Genomic DNA, 15008 nt, shown 5'->3' with positions numbered 1-15008 from the left:
GTCGCATTCCGTCACAGGTTGCAGACTGTTACACACCTGGGGAGCTCTGGAATTCAACAGAGGTTGAGTCAACCCAACAGGCAGAGCTCAAACGGCCACATCCCTGCAGGCCCTAGCTCCAAACTGCCTTGACCTCAAAGCTCCTGGTAGGAGTTCTCCAGGCTGTCAGAGCAGGTACAGCCCAACCCTAGGCAGTCCCCCAGCCCCCAGCTGTGGGGTTATCCAGCCTCCCAGTCTTAAGAAAACCAAAACATTCCATTTCCTACAGAAGTCAAGTGGCTCCCAAACCAGGGCCAGGAGCTGCTGAAGGCAAGCAGACCCAAAAGCACTGCCTGGCAGTGCCACCTCCTGGCTCCTTGTCACTGCAGAAGCTGATGAAAACCACTGGGAGAGCTCCAAAAAAGAGCTCCTGAAGACAGGGGGGTGTGGAGATTTTCAACCCTGCAATGAAGCTGAGGAAACAAAGGGGAAAATTCACAGTGAACAGAATGTGACAAGGGAGAGGGTTCTGCCCCTTGGCTCTGCTCTGCTGAGATCCCATCTCCAATCCTGCCTCCAGTTCTGGTGTCCCCAGCAGAAGGAGGACACAGAGATGCTGGAGAGGGTCCAGAGGAGGCCACAAAGATGAGCCAAGGGCTGGGGCAGCTCTGCTGTGAGGACAGGCTGAGGGAGCTGGAAGTGTGCAGCCTGGAGAGGAGAAGGCTCCAGGGGAGCTTAGAGCTGCCTGCAAGTACCTGAAGGGATCCTGCAGGAAGGCTGCCAAGGGACTTTGCATGAGGGGGTCTGAGACAGGCCAAGGGGGAAGGGTTTGGAGCTGAGGAAGAAGTTCTTCAGTGTGAGGGTGGTGAGGCTCTGGCACAAGCTGCCCAGGGAGGTTGTGGCTTCCTCCTCCCTGGAAGTGTTCCAGGCTCCAGTTCAAGAGAGTCAGGGATCTGCAGGTGAGGATCTGCAGCTTAGTTTAACACCAAGACCAGAGCAAAGGACCAAAACCCATCCTCAGGTTCATGACCACCTGACCATTAATGATGTGCAGATAGAAATGACCTCACTGCTTGATCTCATTCACCAAAACCTCTTTAGCTGATAACTGCTTTTTTCCACTCACCCTGAATTCCCCTTCCCTCCCACAACCATCATTTCCTGCTGCCAAGCTCTACTCCAGCTGGATCAGCTTCAGTCACCCTCAGCACTTTGGGGAACTCCAAATATCTCCCCTTTTCCATGCTGGGACTTGCAAACATTCTTGCAGCAGTGAGAGTGTGAGGAACTGTTGTTGTTCTCATTCTTTTGCCTTGCAAACACATATTTGCATTTCCAGGAGGAAACCCAATATCCCACTGGGGTCCTCTCCCATGGAAAAGCCTCAGGGTTTCCTCAGCCCTCACCCAAAGTCAGCCTCAGCCAGTTGCTTTCCCAGGTTCAGCCCTTTTGTTTTCACCACCCCTGTGATGCTCACCCAACCCTCAGCTCTGCCCAGTTCTCCCAGTAAACCTCTGGGCCAGCAAACCTCCACAGGGTAAGCAGCTTTACCATAAAGAGGATTTCTCACTGAGCTTGAAAACCTTTCCTTGTTATCTCCAGGGCAAGGAGCAAGCAGAAGGACTCTCAAGGTCTCTGCTGGTTTCTATCAAACCTTTGGTGACCCAAAGGTGTTGCCAGCACAAGGAGGACACAGCTGCTGGAGTGAGTCTGGAGCAAGGATGTTCCAAGGACTGAAGCACCTCTGCTATGAGGACAGCTGAGTGTGTTCAGCCTGGGGGATCTTAGAGCTGCCTTCCAGCACCTGAAGGGATCCTGTAGGAAGGCTGGAGAGGGACTTTTCCTGAGGGTGTCTAGAGACAGGACAAGGGGGAATGGTTTCAATCTGCCCAGGGAGGTTGCGGCTGTGTCCTCCCTGGAGCTGTTCAAAACCAGGTTGAATGAGGCCTCGTGCAGCAGAGTCCAGTTGAGAGGTGTCCCTGCCCATGGCAGGGAGGTTGTAGTAAATGATCTGAATTCCCTTCCAAACTGAGCCATGCTGTGATTTTAACCCCTTCACAAATAAGCAGAGAACTGGGGTGGCTGAACTCTCCCTATGTGATCCCAAGACAGGAAATATTTTCTCCACTTGGTTTACACGAAGCAGAACAAACCAGCAGAGATTCCCATGAGTGAGGTTTTATTTCCCCTCTCTTCTGCCTTCTGCCACCCAGTTGCCAAAAAAAAAAAAAAATGTGGCCAGTTATTTGTGTCGCAAAGTTAAAGGAATCAACATGTAAATATTTGGAATTGCTTGTCCAGGAGGGACTAACACTTCCAGCCTGGCAAAGAGCTGCTGCCTGGACTGAGCACTAAGGAAGTCAGCAGCTGAAGAACACACTCCAGCAGCTGAATGCTGCTTTTAAAATACAGGAGTATTATTTAGCTAGCAGGAAAGCTTTCTGTGGTTTGAGAAATAAAGAAACTAAAAAGATCCAGCATGAATTATCCTTGTCCTGCCCTTGGGCACCACTGAGCAGAGCCTGACCCCACAGCCCCTTTAGCTCTTGCTGAGCTTCGCTCAGATCCCCTCTGGGGCTGCTCTTCTCCAGGGCTCTCAGCCTTTGCTCCTCTCAGAGCTGCTGCTGGCCCCTCAGCATCTTCATAGCCTCTGATGGACTCTCTCCTGTAGCTCTCAGCCTCATCTGGAACTAGGGAGCCCAGATATGGTCTGTGCGGGTCAGGAGAACCTCCCTTAGCCTGCTGGCCACACTCTTCTGAATGCCCCCAGCAGACCCCTTTGGCCATGAGGGCACCTCGACGGCTCGTGGGCACGTCCCCCAGCACTCCCAGATCCCCCTCTGCAGAGCTGCTTCCTAGCAGGTCACCTCCTACCCCCGCGCAGAGGCAGAATCCTTCGCTTGCCCTGCTTAAGCCTCAGGACGTTCCTCTCCCCACCTCTCCAGCCCCGCTCCCGCAGCGCGCACACGACCAAACCCTGAACCCCGCTTCTTTCCCACCCCGCCTTCTTTAAAAGGCCGCGCCGCCGACACAGACAGCTCCATCAGCCAATCGAGCGTCGCTTCACGTCGGCAGAGCATGACCAATGAGAGTGTTAGGCGCCCGGAGGAAGACCCGCCCCGGGCTGGGGGCGTGGCGACGGGAGGGGGCGCCATGCGCCATGTCATGGAGGCTCAGTGTGCGGGCGGCCATTGACGGGGTCGGAGTTGCGTGCGGAGCGGGGCGGCGGCAGTGGCTGCCTGCGGCGTTCCCCTCCCTACTCCCGCCTCCCTCCCGCCGCCGTAAAAGCAGCAGAGACCCTGCGGTTTCTTCCCCGTCGCGTTCGGCCGCCCTCCCTCGCCAGTGCGGTGCAGCGAGATGGGGGGGGCGATGGAGATGAAGAAGCGTATCAACCTGGAGTTGAGGAACCGGGCCCCCGAGAAGGTGAGGGGCGGCGGGGGGCGGCGGGTATAGCTCTTTTGCTTCCGACCCCGCACCGGGTGACCGCCACCGTCTTCAGGCCGCACGGCCCCGGCCCGGCCGCTGTGCTGAATCTGGGTCAGCCGTGGCGCAGGAGCCCCGTGGGGCGCGGGCGGCGCTTCCGGGCGCCGGCCCCAGGGCGGGTGGCGGCAGGACCCCCGCTTCCTCCGTGCCTTCCCTCTGCGCCTCACCGCCAACTTTGCCCTGCCGCGGGGTCTTCTCCCTTCCCTCGAAGTTGACGGAGGGGCCGCAGGCGGGCCCACAACTTGCAGCCGCCGTTAATCCCCCTCCCGACTCCCAAGTTGCGAGCGCGGCGGATAGTAAACAGGTCACAGCAGCGCCGAGTCCATCCTGAGGCCTTCTCTCGCTCTTCTTTGTGATTTTTTTTTTTTTTTTTGGTTAATTAATGTTGCTTTCTGCCCCCCACCCTCTTTCCCTCCGTGCGCTGCGTGGCGCGGCCAGTTCCGTCCCGCGCCTTCCTGCCGCCGCATCTCTGGGAGCACGATGGGGAGCGGAGGCGTGGGGAGAACCGCAGGGGGACCCTCCAAGGAGCGGCGGCGTGGGGAGAACCGGGGAGGAGGAGGAGGAGGAGGAGGGTGGGGTGTGTCCCTCCGGGAAGTGACGGCGTGGAGAGAACCGGTGAAGTGGGGGGGGGTGGGTGTCCCTCCCTGGAGCGGCCGCGGGGGAAGAACTCGGGGCGCGGGGGGGGATTTCTCTACGGGGAGCGGCTCGGGAAGAACCGAGGGGGTTGCCCCCAACCCCTTCGGCCCCATCGCATGCTCCTCCCTTTTCCAACTTCCCGTTTTTTTGGGGCAAAAAGATGAAATTTTGTGAGCTCATGTGCGCGGCGAGCACACGTGTTCCCCACGCCACAGCCCTGGGGACACCCCACGGGCCCCACCGCCCCGCGCCTGGCTCCGGGAGATGGTTTTACACCGAGGTCAGGAGGAGAAAGAAGCAGCTCTTGGCGTTTCGCTCGCCCCAGGAGTAAAGTCCAGATGGGTCAGCGAGGCAGTATCGATCTAACTCCCTACGGATTTGCGGAGAAAGCTGTGAAAAGTGTGGATTTAACCCAAAAGCTCGCGTTTCGAGAGGATTTTCAGCAGCAAGGTAGCTGAGAGGCTGCTCAGAGCACTCGCTTGGGCAAAGCCATGAAGGACCCCTCCTCACCGCCGGTGGCTTGATTGAAAACTTCGGGCTTGCTTAGAGTAAAGTTTTTAGGTGGAAAAATAGAATCATATACATTTTTTTTTTCTTGCAGTTAGCTCAGAGGGTTCTGCAGTGACCCTAAAATGTTGTTATTTAACAGGGAAAAGGAAAAGTCACCTTGTTGATGTAGAGAGTGGTATGCTCCAGTGTAGATAAAATAATTTAGAATTAATTGGTTGCTCCTCCTTCCCCTTCTCCAAGTGTAGGACCTGTATTGATTAGCTGGTTGTTTCAGTGGCTTTGGCAGGAGGAAGTTATTTAATTGGGCTTAATTAACCTGCAGAACTCATGACTGGATTAACGTGGGGGCTGAAGGCTGATTGTTTGGAGAGAAATGAAGGTTTGAAACATGCACCGTGGAATCATTGGAGGTTAGGAAGAAAAGGCAGCTCCAAGCCTGGGCTGCAGGATGGAAATGGCTTATCAGTAAATTTTGGTGGTTTCTGCAGAGTTTGAAGTGTGTGCAGAGGAAGGGAAACTGTCACCTACTTTATTTCATAGCATCAGAGGATTGTTTGGGTTGGAAAAGGCCTCTGAGATCATCAAGTCCACCCATCAACCCCACACCACCATGGCCATTAAACCATGTCCCACAGTTCCATGCCCACACATTTCTTGAGTGCCTCCAGGGATGGTGCCTCCACCACCTCCTTGGGCAGCTTGTCCCAATGCCTTGACCGCTCTTGCATCGAGGAAATTTCTTTGGAATAGATGGATCTCAGTAATTCTGACCCAACTTCTGGTCTCAATTTAACCCAACCCCCAATATGAAGCCAAACATTTAATCCCCTCCCAAGTTGTGCTTTGGGTGAAGCCTGTGGGTTTCGTCATGCTGACTGAACTTGCTGTCCTGTTGGAAGGTGACGGAGTTGGTGCTTGATAACTGTCGGTCCAGCAATGGTGAGATTGAAGGTCTCAATGACTCCTTCAAAGAACTGGAGTTTCTCAGCATGGCCAACGTAGAGCTGACGTCGCTGGCCAAGCTGCCCACCTTGAGTAAGCTCCGAAAGGTATGTGTGGGTCTGGTGGTGCTTTGAGGAGTCCAAAGTCGTGGTTGTGGCTTTTTGGTGCTCTTAGTTGAGCTTGGGTGGCACTGATGGGGCTTCACGAGGTGGTTGCTTCATCCAATCCATAATCAATCAGTTGGTTTTGTTTTTTTTTTTTAAAGATCTGCAATTGTTTTGGGGGGATCTCTGCTTATATGTCCAGATTGGGCTTGGGTGATGACTCTTGAGATTGGTAAATGATTGACATTATGGAGGTCAACCACGTCTTGAGGATTGATGAAAGGCTGTTGGGTTGCCCAGGTGGTGAAGTAGAGTCACAGAGTCATTAAGGTTGGAGAAGGCCTCTAAGATCATCGAGTCCAACCATCACCCCGACAGCACCATGGCCATTAATCCATGTCCCACAGTGCCATATCCACACATTTCTTGAACACCTCCAAGGGACTTTTGGATGTTGGTGGCAGAGTAAAAAAACTCGCCAGGAATTCCAGTATTCCATGTTCTGAAAGTCAGCTGGATTTGGGAGATTTTTAGCCTTTGAGTTGGATTTTGGTTTATAAGTCTCCAAGTAAACTTAAAGGAACTTCTTGATGGTCAAAGCTTGGTAACTTGTGGGACTCTTTGAAAGTCTTCAGCTTTGTGATGAAACTGAAAATGGTTAAAAGTCATAGAATTAGCCTGGTTTGGGTTGGGGTGGGACCTTCAAGATCATCTAATTCCAACCCACTGCCATGGGCCTCCTGCTAGAGCAGGTTCTCCAGGTCCCTGTCCAGCCTTGGCTTTGAACACTTCCAATCTTGGAGCCTCCACAACCTCTCTGGGCAACCCCTTCCAGTGCCTCAGCACTCTGGTGGTGAAAAACGCTGTGGGTTGCATCTCATGGTAGGAAGCCAACTGTTTCACTACTGATTTCTTTTCCCTCTCATAGTTGGAGCTGAGTGACAACATCATTTCAGGAGGCCTGGAGGTCCTTGCAGAGAGGTGTCCAAATCTCACATATCTAAATCTAAGTGGCAACAAAATCAAAGATCTTGGCACTGTGGAAGCTCTTGTAAGTACGAAGAGGAGTTTTAGGAAACCTAAATTTATATTTAATCAAGAAATGTTTTTTTTTTTTTTTTTTTGGTTGGCATCAGCAGCAGAATGGTGCAGACACAGTGGTGAGGGCCATGTGTGTGAGCAGGCAGAGTGGAAAGAGCAAATGGGGGTTTAAACTGGTGTGATGGAAGAACCAGTAAGGATGAGGAGGGTGATGTCTTTACTGTTCAGCTGAAAGCCACATCAAATGACATTTTTGCTGTGCTGTATCTGGAAATACCAAATCAAGAAATAGAGGGGGGGGGAGGAAACAAACAACCCTCCCTTTTTGTTTCTTTTCAGCAAAATCTCAAAAACTTGAAGAGCCTTGACCTGTTCAACTGTGAGATTACAAACCTAGAGGATTACAGGGACAGCATTTTTGAGCTGCTGCAGCAAATCACCTATCTGGATGGCTTTGATCAGGAAGACAACGAAGCACCAGACTCAGAGGATGATGATGATGAGGGTAATGTGGCCAGAACTTCTGTGTTGCAGTAAAGATGGAAATATGCAGCTTGGGGGTGAAGAGGGACTTGCAGAAGGCACTGACAGTCACTGGGCTGGAAGGGACCCTCCAGGGTCACCTTGCCCAACCCCCCCTGCACACAGCAGGGACACCTCGACTTGATCAGGCTGCCCAGAGCCACATTGAGTCAGATTTTGAATGTCTGCAGGGATGGGGCCTTGACCACATCCCTGGGCAACCTGCTCCAGTGTCTCCCCACCCTCATTGTGCAGAACTTCCTCCTAATGTCCAACCTAAATCTGCCTGCTCCAGCTTCAAACCATTGCCCCCCATCCTGTCGCCACAGCCCCTTCTGAACAGCCTTTCTGTAGCTTTTCCAGATGCTGAAATGCAGCTCTAAGATTTCCCTGGAGCCTTCAGTTCTCCAGGCTGAACAACCCAAATTCTTTCAACCTTTGTGGGTGGGGTTCTTCAGCTTTCTGATCATCTTTGTGGCCCTCCTCTGGACCCTCTCCGTCAGGTCCGTGTCCCTCTTGCGTTGGGGGTCGCATAGCTGGAGACAGCATTCCAACAGATGAGTTCCACAGCCTGAGCTGATCCAAAGCCCATCCAAGAGGTGTTGGAGCAAATCCAGTGAGCCTTTTGTGCTGGATGTTCTCAATGTGCACACAAGTAAGAAGTTCCTGTTGCTGGTGGAGGTTTCTCAGTGTGTTCTTGGCCTTGAATCACTCTCTGCTGTGCCAGGTGGTGGTCGGTGAGGGGCTCTTGGATCCAGCAAAGTTTGGAGCCTGTGAGTCAAAGAACTTGGTGAAAGCCAAAGAGTTGGTAGTTGGAATATGAAAGTAAAAGCTGCTATTTGAGAACAGTTGAAGAGTTCCTAACTTGAAAAAGGCTCCAAAGTGTTAAATCAGCACATCTGCTTAACTGGTACAATGTGCTGCAGACACAGAAAGGGCACTGTTGGTGTTTCACTGGTGAGTGATTAAATAAGATCCACGGAATCTCTTCAGCTGGTTTTGCCTCTAAATGTTTGAGGGTTTGATTCTCTAGAGAAGCCTCTTTCCCCCTTCCACTGAGGGAATGAATGTTCAGCTCCTTTGCAGCAGCTTGCATACAGGGCTGCTTTGGGCAGTGAGTTTTGCCTGCCAACTGATGATGTCAAACCAATTGGAGCCTTTCTTGGGATGCAAAGGAAGGAGATGCACTTGATTGACACCCAGCCTGTTTCCCACACCTGGCCCCAAAACTGTCTGGAGAAGAGTTACAACTGGTTGGAACTGGTCTACAGATTGAGTAAAGAGAAGTTGATGAGGCTTAACTTGTAGCTGAGCAGTGCATCTTCTGTTTCAGAAGGAGATGAAGACGACGATGATGATGAGGAGGATGAAGCTGGCCCTCCAGGAGAATATGAAGAGGAAGATGATGAAGATGATGGAGGTTCAGATTTAGGGGAAGGCGAAGAGGAGGAGGAAGTTGGTCTTTCATACCTGATGAAAGAAGAGATTCAGGTAAAGTCTGTCAGCTCTCCCAGAGCCAAGGAGTGGAGAGGAGCTGCCTGCATGCAGACAGGGGGGGTGTGTGTGAGGGTAGGCACAAGGAGGCCTTTTGGAGCTGTTGCTGGAGTGTAAAGTGCTGGCCTGAACATGAGGGGTGGCTGCTGGCTGTGAGGATGGTCCTGGCTGAGCCCCAGGACCTCCTTCCCTCTTATCTCACCCATAACAGTTCAGGATGGTGGAGCCTCTTTGTTGTCTGTGGGCTGGAGAAGCTGCTGTCAGTGCTGTGAAACTGTCAGCTGCTACCAATGAAATCGCCAGGACAGGAATAAATATTGCATAGAATCAATTAATTTTGTTTGGAAACGCATGGAAAATAGCCTGGAAAGAAGGGAAGGAAGCAGCAACAATTCACTAGCCCTCCGAGTAAAAGGATGGATGGAAAAGTCTGGGGTTTGTTGGAATAAATGTGGGGCTTTGCCATGAATGTTGGTAGTGGTGGTGGGAAGAGTGTGGGAAACAACCCCTGGAATGTGCTGAAAGCAAGCAGAGGAGGAGTAAGGTAAGGAAACAGCCACATTGGAGTTGATGCACTGGAGCCTGTTGGGCTGCATCTCCTTGTCCTGGTGTCCACTGAGAAATATAAATGTGGAGTGGGGCCTCTGGACAAAGTGGGACTTCCTGAATGTCATGTGAAACCAAACACAATTGTAAAAGGATTTCCCCATTTTTGTAAAGGATGAAGAAGATGATGATGACTATGTTGAAGAAGGAGGTGAGGAGGAGGAGGAAGGTAAGCTGTCCAGTCGAAAGTTGTCACTAAACCTTTTGTGTCTATTTCCATAACTTTGCCAGTTTGGTTGTGCACTGTAAGGGCACAAATCCCTCTTTGTCTGGGCTGTTTCTGGAGGTATGGAAGGGTTTTAGGTTTGCTTTAAGCAGGAGCTGGAGCAGATAGAAAAGTCCTGTGCAGTGGGGGATATTTTTTTTTTTTTTTTTGCTGGCTCTTGAGTAAAATAAAAATAAGGAAGAAATTCCAGTTCCCAAATACCTTCAAGCAGCTTGCTAAAATGAGAGACATCTCCTACACCATCAGAAATGCTCCTTGGCCAGCATTGAGGCTGAGAGCCCTGGGGCTACTGAGCCTGGGGAAGAGCAGCCCTAGAGGGGATCTTCTCAATGCTCAGCAAGAGCTTAAAGGGGCTGTGGGGGGACAAGAGGATGGGGCTGGGATCTTCTCAGTGGTGCCCAGGGATGGGGCAAGGGGCACAAACTGGAACCCAGGAGATTCCATCTGCATACAGGAGAAACTTGTTTGGTGTGAGGCTGCTGGAGCCCTGGAGGAGGCTGCCCAGAGAGGTTGTGGAGTCATCTCCTCTGGAGAGCTTCCAACCCCACCTGGATGTGATCCTGGGCAAGCTGCTCTGGGTGCCCTGCTGGAGCTGTTGGGGGTGGATGAGATGATCTCCAGAGGTCACTTCCTACTCCACCATGCTGGAATTTGGAGATTGAGAAGAAGACTCTGCACCCTGCAGATGATTTAAAGCACTTTGGTCCGTGCCCCAGAGGCTCTGCTGATGGAGCCCCAGAAGCAGCTGCTGCCTTTTTTTCCCTTAAGCTGAAAGTGGCTTCTCCAGTAGGCACTGCTACTGCTTCCAGGAGTTGCCTCAAAAGTGGAAAACTCAACCCAGAGTCCTGTCTCCAGTGACCCTAATCCTGCTTGAAGAAGGTTTAGGCATGGAGGGTGTGGAAGATGAGACATTCTGCCTGGTATTTTGCAGACCATGAAGTCCTGCTTGTGAGAAGTGGATTATTCAAGTTGTGGTTTTTCTTTTTTTCTTTTTTTTTTCCCCACGAAACAACTTCTTCTTTTTATCCTTTTGGTGTTTCACAAAGGACCTGCCACAAGATAAACAGGACAACCATCACTTGGGCTTTTTTAAGCACCTTGTTTGAGGTTTGTGAGCTGTCAGGGTTTTGCAGCCTCGTGTTTGATGCTCCTGCTCTGTTCTGGACCATGGAAGGAGAAGTTGCTCTCTAAGCAGGAGGCTTGTTCTTGATTCCTGGCTTGTGAGTGGCTTGGCTGAAGGCATCTCTGTGGTCCAAGTGGTGAGATAAGACATGGGACAGGAGTCCCTGTTACTACCAGTCAGTGGCTGTTGAAGTCTCTGTAAAAAAATTACCAAGCTTCATCCTAAAATCCTAAAATTGGCTGCTTTTCCTCTAGAGTCTTGCTGTGAGGCTCTCCCAGAACTATCTGGAAGTGAGCTTCTGTCTTAATCCTAGAATGGTTTGGGTTGAAAGGGACCTTCAAGATCATCCAGTTCCACGGGCAGGGACACCTCCCACCAGCCCAGGGTGCTCAGGGCCTCATCCCACTTGGCCTTGAGCACCTCCAGGGAGGAGGCAGCCACAGCCTCCCTTTGCAGCCTGTGCCAGGGTCTTACCACCCTTACTGTGCAGAACTTTCTCCTAATCTCCAGTCTGAATCTCCCCTGCTCCAGTTTCAAACCATTGCCCCTCACTCTGTCACTCCCAGCCCTTGTCCAAAGTCCCTCCCCAGCTCTCCTGTAGCTCCTTCAGGCACTGGAAGGCTGCTCTAAGGTCTCCTTGAAGCTTTTTTCTTCTCCAGGCTGAACAGCCCCAACTCCCTCAGCCTGTTCCCATAGGGGAGGTGCTTCAGCCTCAGATGATCTTCATGGCTTCCTCTGAACCCTCTCCAACAGCTTGTGTTGGGGGCTCCAGAGCTGGACACAGTGCTGCAGGTGGGGGTCTCCCAGGAGTGAAGAGAATCCTGAAGTCCATGCAAATTCCTGCATTTCTCACCAGACCAGTCCCCATCTCCTGGTCTGGCTTAATGGGGCAGTTCCTGGAGCTGTGGCTTGTACTGAGTAAAATGAAGATTCTGAAGCCATGCTTCCAACTCTTGGTCCAAATGCAGCCTTCCAATGTATTGGAAGCCAGCAAAGCAGGCAGGCAGGCTGGTGAGCCAGGGAATGACTGCTGGGGAAGATCCCCCGAGGCTGAGCAGAGTTGTGCTTCATGATCTCACCACAAGAGTGCAGAGTCCACTGGCTGGGCTGAGGAGATCCCCAAGGAGAAGCTCAAAAGGTGTTTCTGCAAGATGTTTGTTGAGAGAACCCAGAGTGAGCTCTGCTCCTGTCAGCAGAGACTGCTGGGCAGCTGTGTGTGCAGCTGCTGGAGTTGGGGTCATTTCCATCTTACTGAATCCCCAAATCCCAGCATGGTGGGGTTGGAAGGGACCTTGAAATCCTCTCATCCACTCCTCTGCTCTAGCAGGGTCACCTACAGCAGCTTGTGCAGGATCACAGTGGCTGGGGGTGGAATCTCTCCAGAGAGTAAGACTCCACAACCTCTCTGGGCAGCCTGCTCCAGGGCTCCAGCACCCTCAAAGCCAAAGGTTCCCCTTCTGCTCAGATGGGTTCCAGTTTTTGCCTGTTGCTCCTTGTTCTGCCCCTGGGCACCACTAAGAGTCTGGCCCCATCCTCTTTCCCCCTACCCTTTGGGTCTTGCTGAGCATTGCTCAGATCCCCTCTGGGGCTGCTCTTCTCCAGGCTCTCAGCCCCAGCCTTTGCTCCTCACAGAGGGGCTCCAGGCCCCTCAGCATATCCACAGCCCAAACTCCAGCCTCTAACACCTGGGAACTGAACCACTTCTCCAAATGGAGTTCCTGTCAGTAACTGCTGCACACACCATGCCCAGCTGAGTGTGGCCTGTGTGAATTTGTCAGAGTGAGCTAAACCAATAATGGTTTTGAGCCACAAGCAGCACAGAGAGGAGCCAGGCTCTCCTCAGTGATGTCCAGTGACGGGACAAGGGGCTGTGGGTGCAAGCTGGAGCAGAGGACATTCCATGAGGGAAAACTTTTTCACTGTGAGGGTGACAGAGCCCTGCAGCAGGCTGCCCAGAGAGGTGGTGCAGTCTCCTTCCCTGGAGAGCTTCCAAACCCACCTGGATGTGTCCCTGTGTGGCCTGCTCTGGCAGGAGGGTTGGGCTTGGATGATCTTGAGAGATCCATTCCAGCCTCCTCCGTTCTGGGACTCTGATCAGTGTCCTGATGCCAAACAAACAGCAATCACTTCAGTTGCCTTTTCTGAAGGTTGGCATGACAGTGTCTGAGCTCTGTGCATGTCTCCCTTAGCAGAGGGCATCCGAGGGGAGAAGAGGAAACGAGACCCTGAAGATGAAGGCGAGGAAGAGGACGATTAAGTTGTTCTGGACACAAAGTAGGACCAGAGTCTTCAGTTCCCAACCCTGCAGTAGTGATTATGCAGATCTGTATGTCTCCATGTACCATAGCTGTCCCTACAGAAGAGAATATGTTAACTTTTTATAGGAGAGGTGTGGTTTTACTATTCTTGCCCCTTTTTATCATTCCAAATAAGATCTAATAGCCTGGTAGTGAACCTATATGTAGAAACCAACTTTCAGCCCTTTTAATCACTGAAGCCATTGTCAAGTTTTTCTTCCCCCATCCCCCAACCCCTTCCCCTAGATTTTTGTTTGGAGCTCTTGAATTTTGTACAAGCTTGCTGTGTCAGTCACCATCAGCCCAGAGTTAAAGCACCTGTCTCAGCTGGGGTTAAGATTGTGGATTCTCTCTTGGAGATGTGGAAGTTTTTCTGTTGAAGCTGAATTCTGGCAAATTGAAGTCTCCTTTTAAAGGAGAAATTTGACTGGTCCGGAGTGTAGCAGGAATTCTCTTTGACAAGGAGATCACACCTTTATTTCAGCATGTCAAAAGGTGACTCCTGGACTAGTTTTAAGTCTGTTCTCCCATTTCATGTGTTCCATCCTAAAGTCAAAGTGGGGTTGGAAGATCTTTTTGTTTTCCTGCCTTTTCAGATGTTCAGTGTCTCACTTAGATGCCCTCAAGGACATCTCTTGGTATAAAAAAAAAAAAAAAAGGGTTGTAATCCCAACTTCTCTCCAGAACACACAATCCATTGCAGGTATTAAAAACAAATAACCCATGGTTTGAAACCATTTTTCTCCAAGTCTTTGTTCAACTTCCCCTCACTTGGCTCTCATGTCCTCACTCTGGGAATCCTACAGCAGTCATGGTGTGGCTAGAAAGCCTCTTGCCTGTGACACAGGCACTAACAGGTAACTCCTTCAGGCACATTCTGGGTCTACAGCTGACTCTCCCCCCACCCCTCCCACTTTTATAGATCCCTTAAAGAAAACTAAAAAGGGGAAAAGATGAAGATGAGTTTGGCCTTTCTCTGCAGGTCACCTTTTCAAATCTGGCTGTAGGCAAAACGTCTCGAGTTGTAAAATAGTAGAGAATAGCTCGGGGAGGGTTTTTATACTGGATGGCTGCAGAAATGTGTTGTGTTGCAAACCAGTGGCAAGTTTGGTCGTGGTAATTGCACCCCCAAAAAAGATTGAATGCTTTGTTTGAGCCACTGTGAAACAAATGTGAATGTCCAGCGTTGCTTCTTCTAGTCCTGATCTGGGTTTTAAAGCAATCTTCTTGCTGCCAACCTAATTCCCATTATTTTCACATAGATACTGAACCAAATATCACACAAACAGCTTTATTCGAGAGACTTATTTTTCTATCTGTCTGGGGCTGCCATTAAACTGGGGGAGACACCAAAGGGATGTGGGGGAAGAGGGAGACATCCTGGACCCTGAGGAAGAGTCACTCACCCACGGATGGCTTACCTGCGAATATTTCAGACGTGTTTCACACACTAGCAGACTTCAAACGTTGCCTTCCAGCTCTTGCATGAAGATGCTGCAGGGTTGAAGTTCTGCAAGGCCCAGTTTCTTGTGTGTGGTTTTGTTGTTCCTCTGTGTCCCCCCCTCCCCAAATAGAGCCTTAAAGGATAGTTTCTCATCTAGCTGTGAAGCGTCGCCAGCCGGAAAGGCACCGGGACAGGGCGAGGCAGGCAATAGGCTTGGAAACAAACTGACTGAAGTTTGGCTTTTTTTTTTTTTTTTTTTTGCTTTATGTATTTTTTTTTTTTTTTTTTTTTTAACAAGTTCTCTATAAAGACTAGAAAAGTAGTGGTAAAACTACATTTGCAACCACAACGTGATGAGTTCCTGTGTTTTGTCTGGATGCTGAATGACTTAGAAACCTTAGGTAAGTGCACATCTTGTCGTGGAGGCTCTGTGTTCAAGGCAGTTGCTTTGTGCTCAGCTTTGAGATAGAAAAGTTCATTTAAAGTTCATTTCTCCCAGCTTTTGGCTTTTTTTTTTTTTTTTTTTTTTCCCCCCAGTCTTGGTGAATGACTGAAACCTGTTTTAAGTGTGTACTTAAAGTACCTCATTATCAGGCTTTTC

The 15008-nt window shown here is 50.9% G+C and overlaps 1 protein-coding gene across 12 annotated transcripts; it reads left to right on the top strand.

Annotated features, from left to right (window-relative positions):
- Nucleotides 1-3266: 3266 nt before the first annotated feature.
- On the top strand, nucleotides 3267-14727 carry ANP32E (acidic nuclear phosphoprotein 32 family member E). Of its 12 annotated transcripts, none has more exons than XM_054396989.1 (8): nucleotides 3267-3402; nucleotides 5508-5657; nucleotides 6583-6705; nucleotides 7035-7200; nucleotides 8551-8708; nucleotides 9432-9486; nucleotides 12856-12940; nucleotides 14706-14727. In XM_054396989.1, the coding sequence occupies exons 1-7, from the start codon at nucleotides 3337-3339 to the stop codon at nucleotides 12921-12923; spliced, it is 786 nt and encodes a 261-aa protein (XP_054252964.1). In that variant the 5' UTR covers nucleotides 3267-3336; the 3' UTR covers nucleotides 12924-12940; nucleotides 14706-14727. The 12 variants fall into 12 exon arrangements, with proteins under 12 accessions (XP_054252964.1, XP_054252972.1, XP_054252967.1 ...); XM_054396997.1 differs by lacking the exon at nucleotides 14706-14727 and adding an exon at nucleotides 9141-9146 and having other exon boundaries at nucleotides 8563-8672; nucleotides 12856-13615; XM_054396992.1 differs by lacking the exon at nucleotides 14706-14727 and adding an exon at nucleotides 9912-9919 and having other exon boundaries at nucleotides 12861-13615.
- The last annotated feature ends 281 nt before the right edge of the window (nucleotides 14728-15008 follow it).

The sequence above is a fragment of the Indicator indicator genome, chromosome 40 (genome assembly GCF_027791375.1).
Source record: "Indicator indicator isolate 239-I01 chromosome 40, UM_Iind_1.1, whole genome shotgun sequence".
In the NCBI taxonomy this organism is placed as follows: Eukaryota; Metazoa; Chordata; class Aves; order Piciformes; family Indicatoridae; genus Indicator; species Indicator indicator.
This window is presented reverse-complemented; position numbering and strand designations above follow the sequence as displayed.

Excerpts from the sequence above, each read along its gene's own strand:
- ANP32E (XM_054396994.1), top strand. The coding sequence starts at position 3,337 with ATGGGGGGGGCGATGGAGATGAAGAAGCGTATCAACCTGGAGTTGAGG. Across the intron at positions 3,403-5,507 it reads GGAACCGGGCCCCCGAGAAG|GTGACGGAGTTGGTGCTTGA; the intron begins GTGAGGGGCGGC and ends TCCTGTTGGAAG. Across the intron at positions 5,658-6,582 it reads CCTTGAGTAAGCTCCGAAAG|TTGGAGCTGAGTGACAACAT; the intron begins GTATGTGTGGGT and ends TCCCTCTCATAG.